The sequence below is a fragment of the Bacillus rossius genome, chromosome 1, assembly GCF_032445375.1.
Source record: "Bacillus rossius redtenbacheri isolate Brsri chromosome 1, Brsri_v3, whole genome shotgun sequence".
NCBI lineage: Eukaryota > Metazoa > Arthropoda > Insecta > Phasmatodea > Bacillidae > Bacillus > Bacillus rossius.
The window spans coordinates 283,187,976-283,204,011 of record NC_086330.1 but is presented as its reverse complement, the minus strand read 5'-3'; the positions used below and the strand labels follow the sequence as shown (position 1 = coordinate 283,204,011).

The window sequence follows — 16,036 nt, the reverse complement described above, 5'->3', positions numbered from 1 at the left end:
TACGGTTGAGGTTCCATTGCACGTAAATTTTATTATGGTCCTTATCGAATTATTTAATTAATTTTTTCTACTTAATATTTTGGGAGCGCTGTGATTCGAACTATCACATCTCGGACCTCTAGGTTGGAAAACATACGCCTTTAACCGCACGGCCATCGAAACAATTACCAGACTGATAATTAAATAGGGTATATAAAAAAAACTTGCTAATCCGGACATGTAATTTTGTTTTATTTGAAGGACTAATAAATATCATTAGCCTACCTGTTTGAGACCAAGCCGTCATTTTATTTTCAACACACGATTCCAAGTGCGCTAGTTAACACACATCATCTGCTAGCGGGCTAGGGACCGGAAACATTCGCGGATTAATTTTGCCATAGTCTGAAATTCAAAAACATATACTTTTAAGTCAACTTTGATATTGGCCCATTATTCATCTCGACGACTCTGGGCCAATGAGAAACCCTCAACAGTTGAGACGACTCACAAGTAAGCAGCCAATAAACTAGCGTTATTTACCCGAATTTACAGAGGACAGTGTAGTATATCTTGAAGGTTATTGAAACCACAATTTTTCCAGTCCCTAGTCATGACATTCTAATTTTTCCAATACTCTGTTGTAAAATGCATTAAAATAATACTTTTTCTACGCTCATGATACTGACCTGAAAAAATCGCGTTGTTCCCTGGTACCATGATAAACTCCATACACTTTACACAATTCAGTTGGTGTGTATTGTAAGTAGGCTGCTGCCACATCTTCAGTTCCTGCCGGACTGCAAGTGATTGGGTCATTTGAATGTTGTAATGTTGTTTTTATTTATTGTCCTTCGGGGCGTATCGACACTACGAATGGTACAATAAGAACACAGTTCACGTGTACAATGGTGTGCAACCTCTCGTAAACAATGCAAGTGTCTAAAAATTAGGTTTTGAATAATCAAAACTAAAACCTAAAGCATTACGATTACGTATATCTTATATTCACAAGCAGGGACTTGAAAGATGCGTGGATGAAATACTTACAAGATATACTCCATAGTTCTCTGTATACTCTGGGCGATGTCATATGTGTTTTGGTAACTCGACATGCTAGAGTCTCGAGTGGGTTGCTCGTGATTTGGCACTTCTACAGAGGCAGGTTTCCTGTTTGTCTAGAGACCTCGGCATGAAAGTCGGGAAAATCGGTGATAAATGTAGACAGGAATAATTGTGGATTAATTTCAAGACATACTAAAATTCATGTAACTACGCCTTTCTGTTCTTCTCCTATTGGTTCACTGTTAATCTGGAGTAATCTCGGCCAACTATAAACTCTCAATCAAAGAAGTGCCGAATCATTAATTACCCAGTTGAGACACCTGAGAAGTCCGCAGCCAATGAACACGCGACATTCGCCCGAGTGTGCAGAGAATCGTGGAGTCTGTCCTATAGGTCAATGACCTCCGAATTTTTTCCAGCCGCTAGTGATATGGCAACCAGGTACTATTTCTGCAATTCTAACAGATAACAAAATGAATCAACGAATTTTCCCGGGCTCTTCCGCGGAATAATCCGCGGATTATTTCCGTGGTTATCTAGAATTATAAACATTTTATCTTTGACGGGCTTCAAGATTGTTTCACAGTTCATATGAAGGACCCTGAATAAATATAGAATCTCCGGCAATTGAGGCTATTAATCTCTCAAGCGAGAAAATGAGCAGGGGAGTTTTGCCCAAGTGTACATAGGACTGTGAAGTCTATCCTAGAGGTCAACGAAAAACACGAATATTTTCATTCCCTATTTATAACCACGAGTTAGTAAAAGAGTTTTTTTTTAGATTGCCATTAAATAATCCACAAGGAAAATTTTAATTTCCATTGGGGTGCAATCCAGGCTTTTTATCGCACGTGGAAAACATGGCGGACGTTCCCTGAGTCGGTGGGTTTTCTCAGAGCGCTGCCGCTTACCACAACTATGCATTTTGTCGATGCTACATTCTTATGCCATCACGAACTCACCGTCTCTAATGATCCCGGACTTGAGCAAACGGCTTTCGCCCCAAATAGTTCGTCAGTTCCGAATATTCCACTGCTTGAATTTGCTGCGAACCCTCCGCCTATTTAACATCTTGATGTATCACCCCGCGTGTTTCAATTTGCCGGCCAGGCATTTGTCACATTCATGACAATGTGTTACACAACGTACACCTCCCGCCGCCATTGCGAGCAATCCACCTCACCGCAACCTGGCGCCGCGGGCTAATTGCCCTGTCCGCGAATTTTCCCCCTTGTGCCCGTTATTAATTATCGAACTCCGATATAAAAGTTGCTGGGGTGGAATAGTTTAATAGAAACCACTTAATCCACTTGTTTTAAACATTTAAAACTTTTTTTTATCATGGTCCGTGACTTCACTGGTGTAGACTTATTATACAAAACTAAATAAATTTAACTGCGAGGAACATTCTCTGTTTAAATATATAAATATAAATAAAAATTCTTCAAGCAACTTTTAAATATTTTTTGTACCGCAAACAGTTATATTTCTTTTATATTACTTCAAAGAATTTTCGTTCATTTACATAATTTACAAAATCAATAAGATATACAAACCAAAAGGTTTTCAAAATAAAAAATACTAAATAAAGCTATATATTCAATAGTTAAATTTACATTAATTAAATTTCTTTTTTTAGAAACCAGTTAAAAACAAGAATAATGTTAAAACAAATAAATCACCGGTAGAGATGTATAAATTATGTTGCCTACCGTTCAACTATATAAAAAACCGCAGTAAATTCAGCACTGTATCAATTAAAATAAATAAAATAGTAATGTTTTTGATTTTCAAATATTTAAATAAAAATGTTTTTTCCCGTTTGCAGTTTGGATTCCTAAACAAAATCCTACGTTTAAAACTTTTGCCTGTCTTTCCTTACGAAATTATTAACTCAAAATATGCTAATGATAATGACTTGAAATTCAATTAAATTTTAAATTGTAATCCCAAGATTAATCTAATGGTTCCGAAGGAATTATATTTATAAAGCACTTGATTTCCGTGAAGCATTACAAGCGAAACATCCTAAATTGTCTTTTTGTTTAGTTTAATGTGCATATAAAAAGCAATCATGAGAAATTTAGCAATGTTTTTATTTGTGTCAAGTATACTTGGTGGTCATGCATGAAATAACAATTCATTCTAAATTTAAAGTCAACTACAAAAAAAAAACCTGAAAGCGTATTTTGTCATGCAAGCTATAAAACAATTCATACCGAAAATAAGATACATTACATCCTTGGGGTTTTCGGGATTTAATTTAAACTGGTCACTATATTTAAAGAACGTCAAAGATAAATGTTTTTCACAAATAAATAAACATGAGTTCGATTATGAAAAAAACATAATTACACTTTGCAGGACGCATTAAAGCAGTTGGTTCTGAAATTGAAGTCCAACCCGTAAATGCCACCTGCGACTGCCAGGAAATAAAATTAACTCACATAAACAAAGACTATACGTCAATCATCGTTTGTTGCAAATTGTATTCAAACATTTTCTGTGTATTTTTTTTATACATGACACACTTCATTAGACTTACCTGATTACAATCTTCAAACACATTTTGTGTGAAATGTGCATTTTATTTACGAATCAGATGAGGTATTAATTATAGAGCTTGAGATTAATTGTAAAGGGACATTAATACGCTTTGATTGCACTTCCAGGATGAGAATATTTAATATCATATTTGATTTCCCTACCCCTTCCCCCATCAGTTAGTAATTGTGTTTGCCGCAATGCGTGATTATGGGTTAACTCATAAATAATACTTGTATTCCATCTTTTCGTTCAAACTTAGAATAAAGTTGTAATGCAATTTATGGAATGATAACGATGGTTGTGCGGATTAGTTGTGTAGCAAAGTAGACTTGAAGCACATATACATCTGCTTCACGTTGCTGATTGGACTGCAGCGCTCTTGACACGCCCTTGACGACCCTGAGAAAGTTTCAAACAGGAAAAATATTGGTTACCCTATCACACGCAACCGCTCTAAGTATGTACTTTTGTCAACGACCAATGAACTCACTGAAAGAATCATTATTATTCAAATGCAAGCGAAGTCTAGCCTGGATTGAAATGATTTCATGAAATATTCGCGCCTATAAGAATATATGTTAAGGGTAATTTAAATTTAAATACAGGCTTTCAGGTTTTTTTTTAATCATGCAAACTGAAAATACAGCGTATATAAGTGATTATTTTTTAAAATATTGCGTTCTAGTTAAAATGGAGTTAAACACACCTTTAGAAAGTCATACTTATTAACAGCAGTACAAAATTTGATAACTTCAGAATGGACTGGCGAGCATCTATTCCAACTTGCAAAATATCAGGACAATCATATTCACATTTTAATATTTTATTGACTGATATACAGTACGGAACAACGTAAAATCACATAAAATATATGTTGATTTTCTATATATAATATAGTTAATACATTTTCACTAATTAAATTATAATGTTAAATTGAATTATTTTATATTATTTGAATACTTAAGATTTTGCACGTTTAAGTGCATGAAATAGCCGTGTATTTTTCAAAGATATTTTAGATTAGTGTAAGTATTATCAGGTGACTATATTCAATGCATGTTTAAATATAATTTAAAAACGTGCAATCAACAAAAAGTTAGCTAATTTCTCGAAAGCCTAGGAGTTAATAAACATACACAGATTTCAATACTCGTCTGAAATAGAATAATATATGTGTTACAATAAAAACGTGGATCGAAGATATATATATATATATATATATATATATATATATATATATACATACATCAGGAACTCAACTTCAAGAATTTACGAACCTCTAAATTCTCACTTGAAAGATATTAGACAACTTCGTAAGCCCCAGATTTTGTAAGGATACTGATCAGCTACTTAGATGAGGAATCGTTATTGCTGAGAAATAACAGAAGAACCGCTGGTACGCTCATATGTTATTGCAATCAAGTGAGAGTTCATATATATATATATATTTATAGCGTAAACGGCATGCCCCTAACTATAATCAGGGACCGGATAAACTCGCATATTCATTTCTTGTTAGGATAAAATTCAAATGTGTAAACCTCTAAGCTGCTTCAGTTTATAGAGCATGATCTCATGATCTCGGCCAGTGGGAAACCCCTTAACTGAAGAATGGCCGGATCACAGGCTGCCCAGTTGAGACTTCTCGCCAGTAGGCAGCCAATGAACCGGCTACATTTGCCCGCGTACGCACTGTTAAAAATTTCAATCTCCAATTTACGGAGAACGCTGGTTACAAATTATGCATGGATTTTCCTAAATTTGCAGATACCTTCGTTAATTTACGGACACTGAGTTCACCTACTTTGAACATGAATCCAAAAAAATTATATATATTCTAGGTTCATTAACAAAACATTCAATAAACTGGTTAAGTCTACAACAAGAACACACTCTCCTTTCGTTCCGTGTGTGTACGTTTGTTTAAACTGAATCTGCAAATCGGAAGTTGAAATACTGCGTAGTTTCCACGAAGATTCAATTGTTATTTTAGATTACGAATAACTCTTCGTTTATCTGTGTTGAATCCTCGGATGAAAAGTCCGCAGATGGGCTGTGCCAGTGGACAGAGTGTCGTGGGGCTACACCTCTGCGGCCCGCAGGCGCAGTAGCTCCTCGGCGAGCTGCGTCTGGTTGCGCGCCGCCGCGCCCTCCGCAGCCGAGTCCTCCGAGGCGAACAGGCCGATGATCGCGGAGATGAGCCGCATCACGGAGTTGGAGCTCCCTGCAACACGCGCGCGGTCAGGTTTTATAAAAATTTCGACCACTGTGTATTTTTTTTATCTCACAAATGAATTCCATATAAACTACACTGGAGAGAGAGAGAAAAAACACGTTCGGAGGCCGCTGCAAACATTTTATGCACATAGACCCGGACAAATATTTCCAGTGTTTAAAAAAAAACGGGGGTGTATGAATGACAAGATAATTGTTCTTCAATAAATATATCATTTTTGCGAGAGTAAAAACAATTTTATCTTCCCTACAAAGAATTTGGTAGCGATTGTATTAATGTATATATATTTAAACATTGTGATGGACACAAAAGCAATTACTATTTTCAATATTTATATCCCCCCCCTTCTCATTATGTTTGTTCAACAGACTACTCAAAACTTCTCTATGTCCATATAAAATTTCTGATGAGGACATAGTAGACAATCTGATACGCCCACACGACATACGACTTTCAACCAATGATAAGCTTTGAGCTTTTGGGCTGTCGAATACCACTTGGACCAATTAGTTAAATATTTAGGGGCCTTATTGTTTGTTTTACACCGAACAAGCATCGAAACGAGGACATGGATCGATCGAATCAATAAATATTTTACTACATAATATTTTTTATGATTTTTGGAAATGAATCCCAATTTTTTTCATTACGAATTTTCAAGATGGCGGCTACAATGACCAACAAGATGGCGGACGCAATAACAGCTAACAAACTGGTGATTGGTACTACTGCACTCTATTGGGTAAAACTTAAAACTATATGGTGGCAGCGAATTCTAACAGACGAAAACAACATGGTGGATCCAAGATACTTCCTTGACGTCACACTGGTTTGCCTAATATATATTCTTCGGTAGTAATCGTCGGGGTCAGTCTAATTTCTGGACATCAATGAGGAAGGATGTGTCCCCTTTTTTTTGTACGTGAATCCGCCGGGAATCGAACCGAGAATTCGGGAGTACACGTCACAGAGCCTAAAAATTTTTAACCTAAAATTAGGCTGGATGTATTTTAGGCTGAGTGACTGTAGGCTGAGTGACTATAGGCTATGTTACTTTAGGCTGGATGTATTTGAGGCTGAATGACTTTAGGCTGTACGACTTTAGGCTGAGTGACTTTAGGCTGAACGATTTTAGGCTGTGTGACTGTAGGCTGAGTTATTTTAGGCTGAATGACTTTAGGCTGTACGACTTTAGGCTGAGTGACTTTAGGCTGAGCGACTTTATGCTGAATGACTTTAGGCAGAACGAAATTCTGATCTTGGCTGTTAATTTATGTGAGCGGTTGTATTTTTAGGCTGAACGATTTTAGGCTGAATAAATTTAGGCTGAGTGACGGTTCTGATACGCAATGGCATAAAAGTTTAAGTTTTGTGCGCTTCGCATCTCATGTAGTAACATATTTTATTCCTAGGTGGCAGCACTGATACGATATATCGTAGAGGACGGTAGTGTCAGATTTCACCTGAAGATGGTGCCATGAGCACTACATTTTCGACCTTTTCATTCAGCGGCAATAACAGCTAAAGCCACAGAAATTAAACTTAAATGTATAATGAATTGGCAAGGCGAACACAACAAATAAGCTGCAAATACTAAAAAGAATAATAGTAGTAATACGTTGAGAATTGCCATAGCGTTATGAAAATGTAATAATAATATACAAAACATTTCACTTAATTGGTAGAGGTCGATTCTAAATGAATGTGTGCATTAATTACAAAAATAATCTATAACCTATTTTTAATAAATAAAAAAAAACATTTTGGCAGGTCAGTTATTTGTAGACTCAGTGCTATTTTGTGCCCAAAAATTAAAACCATACTGAACGGCTTGAAATTGTGTTAACCGACACAATTAGAATAAATTGTGGACGTTATATCCACCACGCTACCATTTGACACTGGCGTCCTTTTCTTTCTTAATATGTTTTGTATGTGTACCTATAATTCAAAGTTTTGTAATTATTCTATGACATGTTTAACAACAATTTTTCTTGAAGAATTGCACTAATAAGTTTTAGGGTTCGCATTGGTATATTGTAGGAAGATGTAACTTTCTTGCGACGCGATATGTGTGTCATATTACAATAATATTAAATTCTTTTGAATAATTGTGAAGTGTGTGCATTTTGCATGGTTTTTTGCAGTTCAAGTTCAACAATGTCAGAAAATTTGTTATCTGTGAGATTTTTTGAGTACACGTCACTGAGCGTCAGCCTAAGAACTACAACTTAAGACGGTACAATAATCACTGCAATACGAAATAATTAGCAACTAGACACATTTAATAATAAATTTAATAAGTCTTGTGGCAAGAAAATTCAATAACAATGTTCTTGTCACCATATCACATAATGTGAAAATAAAATAATGAAAGACTTTACGTCCAAGGAATGAACATTGGCTATCATAAACCACACATATAACAGACACAATTACCATTAAAATTGCATAGCTTTGTAGAGCTTTACAATAAATTCTTCACTAGGACTTTTACTTTTGTGAATAGTACTTGAATTATTCCCTGGGTAAATCAGTAAATAGATCAACTGAAATTCATTTCTCGGTACCTCTGGGCTAGTACATTTTAAGATATATTCGATTATACGTCAAGCACGAATTCAAGAATACCATTAACGTTTGAACGATAACGTGAATTAAACTCACATATTTTAGTACAAAATACACATCCGAAAAGTATGGGTCGACAATTTGACTAAACGAATTTTTCATGACTCCCTCGTAGGCTTCTCTTGTGGTGACGCTTGACATCGTGCACTAAAGAAACTATTTAAAACTGAATTTTAAACCAATTAACACTGTACTTTTACCTCAAACTGTAGAAAACTTGTTTACTGCCAAAACTATGCTGATAATAGAAGATTAAGGGCCGAATTTATAAACGACATTCGAATGACTGCCGGCAAGCCGCCGGCTGTCACCCACCCAGCGGCTTACCGGCGGCAATCCACCCTTTCCTAGTTATAAACATCTGCCATTTGACCGCCCGAAGAATGAGAGTTGGATGGCTCTTCACCTTGAAATGTGGCAACGTTGCTGTGATTTTTGTGTTTGAAATACTTCCGAACCACACTTTTTCGATATTTTGGAAAACGCCTTCGAAAATCATTTGCATTTAGCTTGTTATTGTTTTTGACTGTGAGCTAGGTGGCTCGAAAGTCGGAAAATAGTTTTAAGGTTATAAAATGTAAATACTAGAGTATGTGTTAAACATACTGTCATTTTGAAGAAATAATGCTATTTACTTGAATATAAATAAGCGCGACGTGACGGAATACAAGAAACTTGAGGCAATTTGAATTAAAAAATTTAAACATGTAAAAAGGTTAGGGTGCATTAGGATTTGTCATATTTTTACAAATTGCTTTCGTCCTATTATATATGTCCTAAAAAAATTTAATTCAACAACACATATACAATAAAATTGTAGTTTGGATATTAAAATATTATGGTACACAGTCAAATGACTTACTCAACTCACGCATATTTGCTTGGATAAAGTTGTTAGTGTTAAATGAATTTAAAACCATGTTGGCTAGAGATCTAACAGCAGTTGTAACTTTACCTGTTCTAAAACAAAATTGATTTTCTGATCTTTAAGATGGGGAGGGAAAATCAAAAAACTACTACCCTGCGTTTTTTTTTCCAGCAAAAACCAAGCATAGTGGCAATGTCAGTTCAGAGTGTATCAGAAAATATGATCCATAGGCCACTCACAGTACAAAGCTCTGTTAACTCTGAACGTGCCATTAGCACAAACAACTACACAACTTAGGTCAACTACTCCATAAAGAATTGTAGTTCAACTTATGGTTGCATGTTGGAAATCTTGCACAGTAGACCTAAAATTAAAACAAAAAAAACGTGCTTTCTATCATCTGTAGCACCAAAACTAAGCAATAATGTCAGTAGGTAGTGTACATAATAACCTAGTTACAGTAACGGGGTAGGATGGTTTAGGAGAGGATTGGATCCTCCCAATAAAGTGTGATTCATTAACCTTTCCTAATAATTCTTCTTGTACCATTTTTGTTTTGTCCTACTGAGCGAAAGTGGCATTTGGAAAATGATGGTTTTTATATTAGTCATGTATTTAATCACATGGTTGTTGTTTTCGAGTTTTGCAAACACTACTGATTTGCAAAACACCACCAAGAAAACATCACATCCATTGTACAATTACTTGCTCGTTACCACAATTATATTAATCGCAGTTTGACTGTCTCCAAGTAGGGTTAGCCACTCTATAATTGTACTCTGTAATTAAATCATCTGATCATGTGTTATACCTATCATATATGTATAACTTCTATGACTAGTCTGTATATAATTACTATTATTTCATGAATAAATTTTAGTTGCTATAGGTAATAGGACAACTATTATTATTATTTTTATACGGGCGCCACACTTTAATATTACTATATTACTCATAAATATTTCCACTGCTATAAGTGGTTTTTCAATTGCGGCTTATTCCCAATGTTACCCATTTCAAATATTAATACAACTGAAAATTATCACTTTTATTTATTAAAATTATGAATAAGTGTAAACACAATAACATTAAAGCTTAGTTTGACACACATAAGGTGATTAACACTGGGAAACAAGGTTGCTTACACATAACTCATATAAAATAAAATATAAGTTATCTACATAGTTATGTTGGGCACAACCGAAAGCAAAAGTTCATTTATGGTAAATAATAATACTTAAAGTGAATTAAAAATCAACTAACTCAGTTCCCTCGGATCACACAAGAATCTTTAAGTCGAGACTACTGGGTGAAAGTTAAGATAATTATGTTGTGCCATGACGAAAACCAGAGGCATTAACAGGAACAATCAGTTACTAGGCCGAAACAGTTCATATAAGTGGTTCGCGGAACACAAAACTTCAGGCCTAAATACATTAAACTTTCGTACCTTATATTTCCATAGATAAAGGTAGCCCCGGTAATTAAATATTACCTTAACATTCGCCCCGGCTCAGGGGCGCAACAGCTCACTTATTCAGTGAAATATCTGCTGAAAATATAGCTGAATTCTGCGTCGGAAATGCCCGACGCGGCCACACACACCAGCCACAAAAATGGCACACAAAACCTTCCTCTTCATTATTCTCTCCAAAATTATATCGTCAAAATTCCAACAATGCCTAAATTTTCCATTTTAAAGGTCCGCCGATCCATAGACCAATCATCTTCTCTTAATCACGTATCTTTTTCAAACATTAGAAAATTTTGTCAAAACATAGAGACATTGCTACTGCTCTGAGCAATAAACAAAACAAACTCTAGAGATTATTACAATTGAAAGACATATAAATTTGACATAAATAAAATTACGTGAATTAAAGTAAACAAACTCTGAAAAATATAAATAAACAATTTAAACTAAAGTTTCAGTGTTCTGTGATACTTAGTATTATCACACCATGTTATATGGTTTTGTGAAAGTAGGATTAACATCTTCTTTTAAAGATTGCACTCTGATGTTAGGTTTTGTTTTCAAATACCGATACACACATATTTACAAACTGTACGACTATTTAAATTTATCACGTAGCAGTAACCAAACGGGTCTGCCATGTCCCAAAAGTATCTTTTTCGTACCAGCAATTATTCCGTTTACTCGATTTGTTTGTATAAGCTGAAAAAATTTTGCATATGCCACCTAACCTCATCAGATATGTTGCCATTTTCACAAATAGAGATGTCAGATGTCCGCTGGAGGACCGCTGGCAGAGCGCCAGACCTCATCCACCCTGGAGTGGAGGTCGGTTGTTCGCCGGCGGTCAACCGACCTCCGGAAGAGGACTACAATCTACGAAACCATCGATTGCGCTGGAGGGCGGTTGGTTTGGTTGTCATTCGAATGACGTTTATAATTACGGCCCTAAGTTTCTAAACTATTAATTAGGAAGAATTGAGACATGACTACGCCTCAGTCACGTCTTCATCGGACAAGGTTCGAATCAGCACCACGGAATTTTTGCTAACAAAGCCAAAATCTCATTTAAACTGTGCACCAAAGATATAAAAATATAGGTGACACTCAGTAAGGAAATATTTCACAAAGCAGTAATAATTCAACTGGCATAGTAATATGAGAATGTTCTAGCATAGAGAAAAACAAATAAAATATTAAATGAAATAAATAGCGTTATTTTAAAGAAATAAATCAATTAATAATTCTTAAAATAAACAAACAAAAATATGTTAATATTGGTCAGTGGGTAATTAGGCTATAAGTAAATAAACAAAATCTTAAACAGATAATTTTAACTAGACAAATATCAATATTACTAAACCGGATAAATAAACAACTTCTGAGAATTGATTCTTTCACAATAATTTAATTGAGTAGCATAAGTTTTAACACTACATATAGCACTTGAAGTGCATGATTATATGCCATTTGTGGTACATACAGAGATAGTCGAATAAGATTGTATCAAATCAAGATTTCCAAACTGACATGTTTTCCCCCGGAAAATTAACATATTATGGCAAAGATGATGAACATATAAATCTTTTTTTTAAGTGTTGGTTTATGAAACTATAGCGTTTGCACATTAAGTAGAGTACTAATCAGTTATGAAGAAGCTGTTCACGCAAAAATAAGAAATTTCATCTCCAAAGGTATGGGAGTTGGATGAAATATGTTTTCAATAACTGGTTCAATATTTTTGACGCGTTATCGATACGTGATTTAAACTTAAATTGGTCACTGCAAATAATGTCATAAGATCAGTTAGTTTTATGAGTTTTTTTTTTCGAAATTCAACGTATTAGGAAGTGAAACTACTAGTCATTTTAATCTACGGTCTGAAGTTCGCACCGATTAAACGTGGGGCATTTAAAATCAAATTTTAAGATATTATTCCAAGGCAAAACATTATTACAAATTGCTACGAATATTTAACGCCAGCAAAGCCGTGGGTGGACGTGCACGCGCAGGTAGTATTCTAAAATAGGAACCGAGTTTATCTATGTTCCCATGCAGCAAACTACAGTTGTCCGTTTGCACGTTTACTGCTGGCAATGCTGGGTAGCTTCTGGCTATGATAAATAATGGCTCTGCTAGCTTGTTAGCTATGGCCGACTTTCGAAAATACAACACCCGAAATTTCATTTATGACCCATTGGTAGAACTCAGATCGCTGTGGCTGTGAGCTGCTGCATCGGTGATGGCCCACATGCTACGCATCATGTTATAAGTGGTCCAATATTTTTTTTGTGTGTACTCATGAATATATATTTACTTACCCTGCCTAATTTTTTTATTAGCTCTCCAATGTAGTAAAATCATTTTAACCGATTACACAGCTGCAGGCCTAAATCAGGTTCGTGTTGAACTTGAACTTGAGTTACGTGGCCAGCACACTCGTGTGAATATTGTTCATTGAACTTGTTCAAGGTTGCTTTAATTTAAATTTAGTGTACGTGCATATTACAAAGTTCTATCATCTCACATGATACTACCAAACATGTATGAAATGGGGAGGGTACTCGAGGGCAGGTATTGTACACCGAATGCAGATTTCTGTCTGGGAGCCCGGACGCAACTACGTGCCTTGAAGGATGATATTAAATTAGGCCGTACAGCGGAGAGTTGACGGAAACAGAATATTCTCTAGAAAACTAGCCCGCCAATGGCAACGTCCACCACGGTTCCCACTTGCGAAAAATCGGGGGCTGACTCCACCGGAGATTGAACGTGAATCGCCTTTGTGGGTGTCAAGTGGTCTGACCACACTGACACAACTATCACCACTCACAAAATACTATTACGATGCTATGTATGAATGCAAAGTACGATTATATTTATTTTAACTACAAAGCTATGTACAAAATGGGAATGCCCACAACTACATCTATAAACTAATCGCAAACTTTTTTTTTAAATTATTGTTCACTGTTAGCATGCCTGCATATTAATTTCAGGACTGGAGGTTCAAATATTGGCACTGCTTTGAAAGTTTGAAACAGAAACAAATGGTAAGCACAACAAATAGAAAAGTAATTCAAATAGAGGCAAATATGTTGCGGGCATAAGTAGTATATAATAGGGGCGCCGAGCGCAGGTATCAGGTAGTGGATTGAAGATTGTCGGTCCGCCATCTTGGATTGTGACGTCACGGCGGCAAAAATTCCTCAAAATTCCTCAAAAATGACTCAAAATGACTCAAAATTTCCCGTTTTTCGAGGGAAAAATTCCCGTTTCGAGGAAAAATTAGGATTTCAAAAAACCACAAATGTCTTTTGCCTTAGAAAAAAACCAATTCCTAAAATAGGCTTAAGCATCCTTAACTCAAGCCTCAGTTAAGCCATTTCTAGGAATAAGGATACCATGACCTTTGACCTTGACCCCGGCGGCCATCTTGTATCCGCCATCTTGGATCCGCCATTTTGGATGACGTCATTTCGTTTTCTAGAAAATTCCGGCATTGTGTTATCCGCCATTTTGAATTATGACGTCACGGCGGCCATCTTGGATGAGCGTAACGGGACGTAACGTAACGGGACATAACGTAACGGGACAAGCAGATCACTGCAGCCATCTCTGATCCGCCATCTGTAAATCGAGCGCCCCACTATTGATGAAATGTTCGTCTCTGTAGCCATATTGATTTTTTTCTGTTCCGCTGCAGGCCGCCATCTTGGATACCGTCGAATTTGTTTCTGTTGTTTGTTCCTAGATAGCGCCAGCGTCGCTCTTGATTTTTTTCTGTTCCACTGGAGGCTGCCATCTTGGATACCGTCAATTTTGTTTCTGTTGTTTGTTCCTAGATAGCGCCAGCATCGCTCTTGATTTTTTTTGTTCCGCCGCAGGCCGCCATCTTGGATACCGTCGACTTTGTTTCTGTCGTTTGTTCCTAGAGAGCGCCAGCGTCGCTCTGTCTCATCACATAAGGTCGATGTTCCATTACCTACCATAGTTATTAAGAACCTTATCGACATTATAATTTTTATTTTTTATGAAAAATGTATTGGAAACGCTGTGATTCGAACCATCGCAGCTCTGATCTCTAGGTTGGAAAACATACGCCTTTAACCGCTCAGCCATCGAGACATTTACCAGACCAAAGATTAAATAAGGTATATATAAAAATAACATGCATGTTTGGACTTGTAATTTTTTTTAATTTAAAGTAATAATAGCACCACCTGTTCGAGACAGACCCACCATCTTGTCATTTGGCCGCCATCTTGAAAATCCGTAATTTTTATGCTAGAGTTGCGGGAAAAAGTTCAAAATTTATTAAATAAATTGACAATAAACATAATGTTTGATTATATCGATGTACGTCCTTGGTTCGATTCCCGGCGAGAGTAAACGGTCGATCCTTCCTCCATGAAAGCTACCTAGACTGATCTACCACCAGCAGTACCAAGGTATATATCATCAACAGGTATGACATCATGTCCGCCATCTTGTCTATATCCGCTGGAGACCACCATCTTGTTTTTCATCTGCTAGAGTGTGCCGATCCCATGTAGTATAATTATCTGGTCACCATACTTTTGTCCTCAACTGTTGACATTGAACATTGACCTTGAAATTTGACCTTGACCTTGAAATTTGACCTTGACCTTTAAATTTGACTTTGACCTTGAAATTTTACTTTGTCCTTGTCGACCATCATGGAACCCGACATTTAATGTTCAGTACATGCTACCAGGAGCGACCAACTGCTGGAGTACGTCATCTTGTGTGTGTACTCATATTATAGAGTACATTTACATCTGGTTAATTTTATTTTAACCTGCTACAGTGCAGTAATCATTTATTACCGAGGTGCCCCCCGCCATCTTGAAATTGGGACGCCATCTTGAAATCATGTAATAATGTAGCTAGAAAAGCGGGAAAAAATCCAAAATTCATCAAAAAAATCACTCATTAACTTACAAATCGAATCGATGGATCCCTGTCCACGGTTCGATTCTTGACCAGAGACAGTTGTAACTAATTATTAAATAAATGTTAGGTTCTGTTTTCCATTACCTTTCGCGGAGTTTATTAATCATTCACTCTACGAAAATCAACTCAAGTCAATATACCGGACCAACGAATTAAATCAGTGCCGATTAGCCTATTATGAAAGTCTAATTTTTCAATAATCTGAATAACATATAAGCCGTTCATGTACAAAGCCACACATATAGATCAATTGCCTTCA

The 16,036-nt window shown here is 36.1% G+C and overlaps 1 protein-coding gene across 1 annotated transcript in view; it reads right to left on the bottom strand.

The window, feature by feature from the left end:
- Positions 1 to 4,513: 4,513 nt before the first annotated feature.
- Positions 4,514 to 16,036, bottom strand: part of LOC134530110 (uncharacterized) — a 113,633-nt gene continuing 102,110 nt past the window's right edge. The window contains exon 5 of the mRNA XM_063364717.1: positions 4,514 to 5,815. Coding sequence (XP_063220787.1) covers positions 5,673 to 5,815 — 143 coding nt within the window. The 3' untranslated portion in view covers positions 4,514 to 5,672. The remainder of the gene's footprint in view (positions 5,816 to 16,036) is intronic.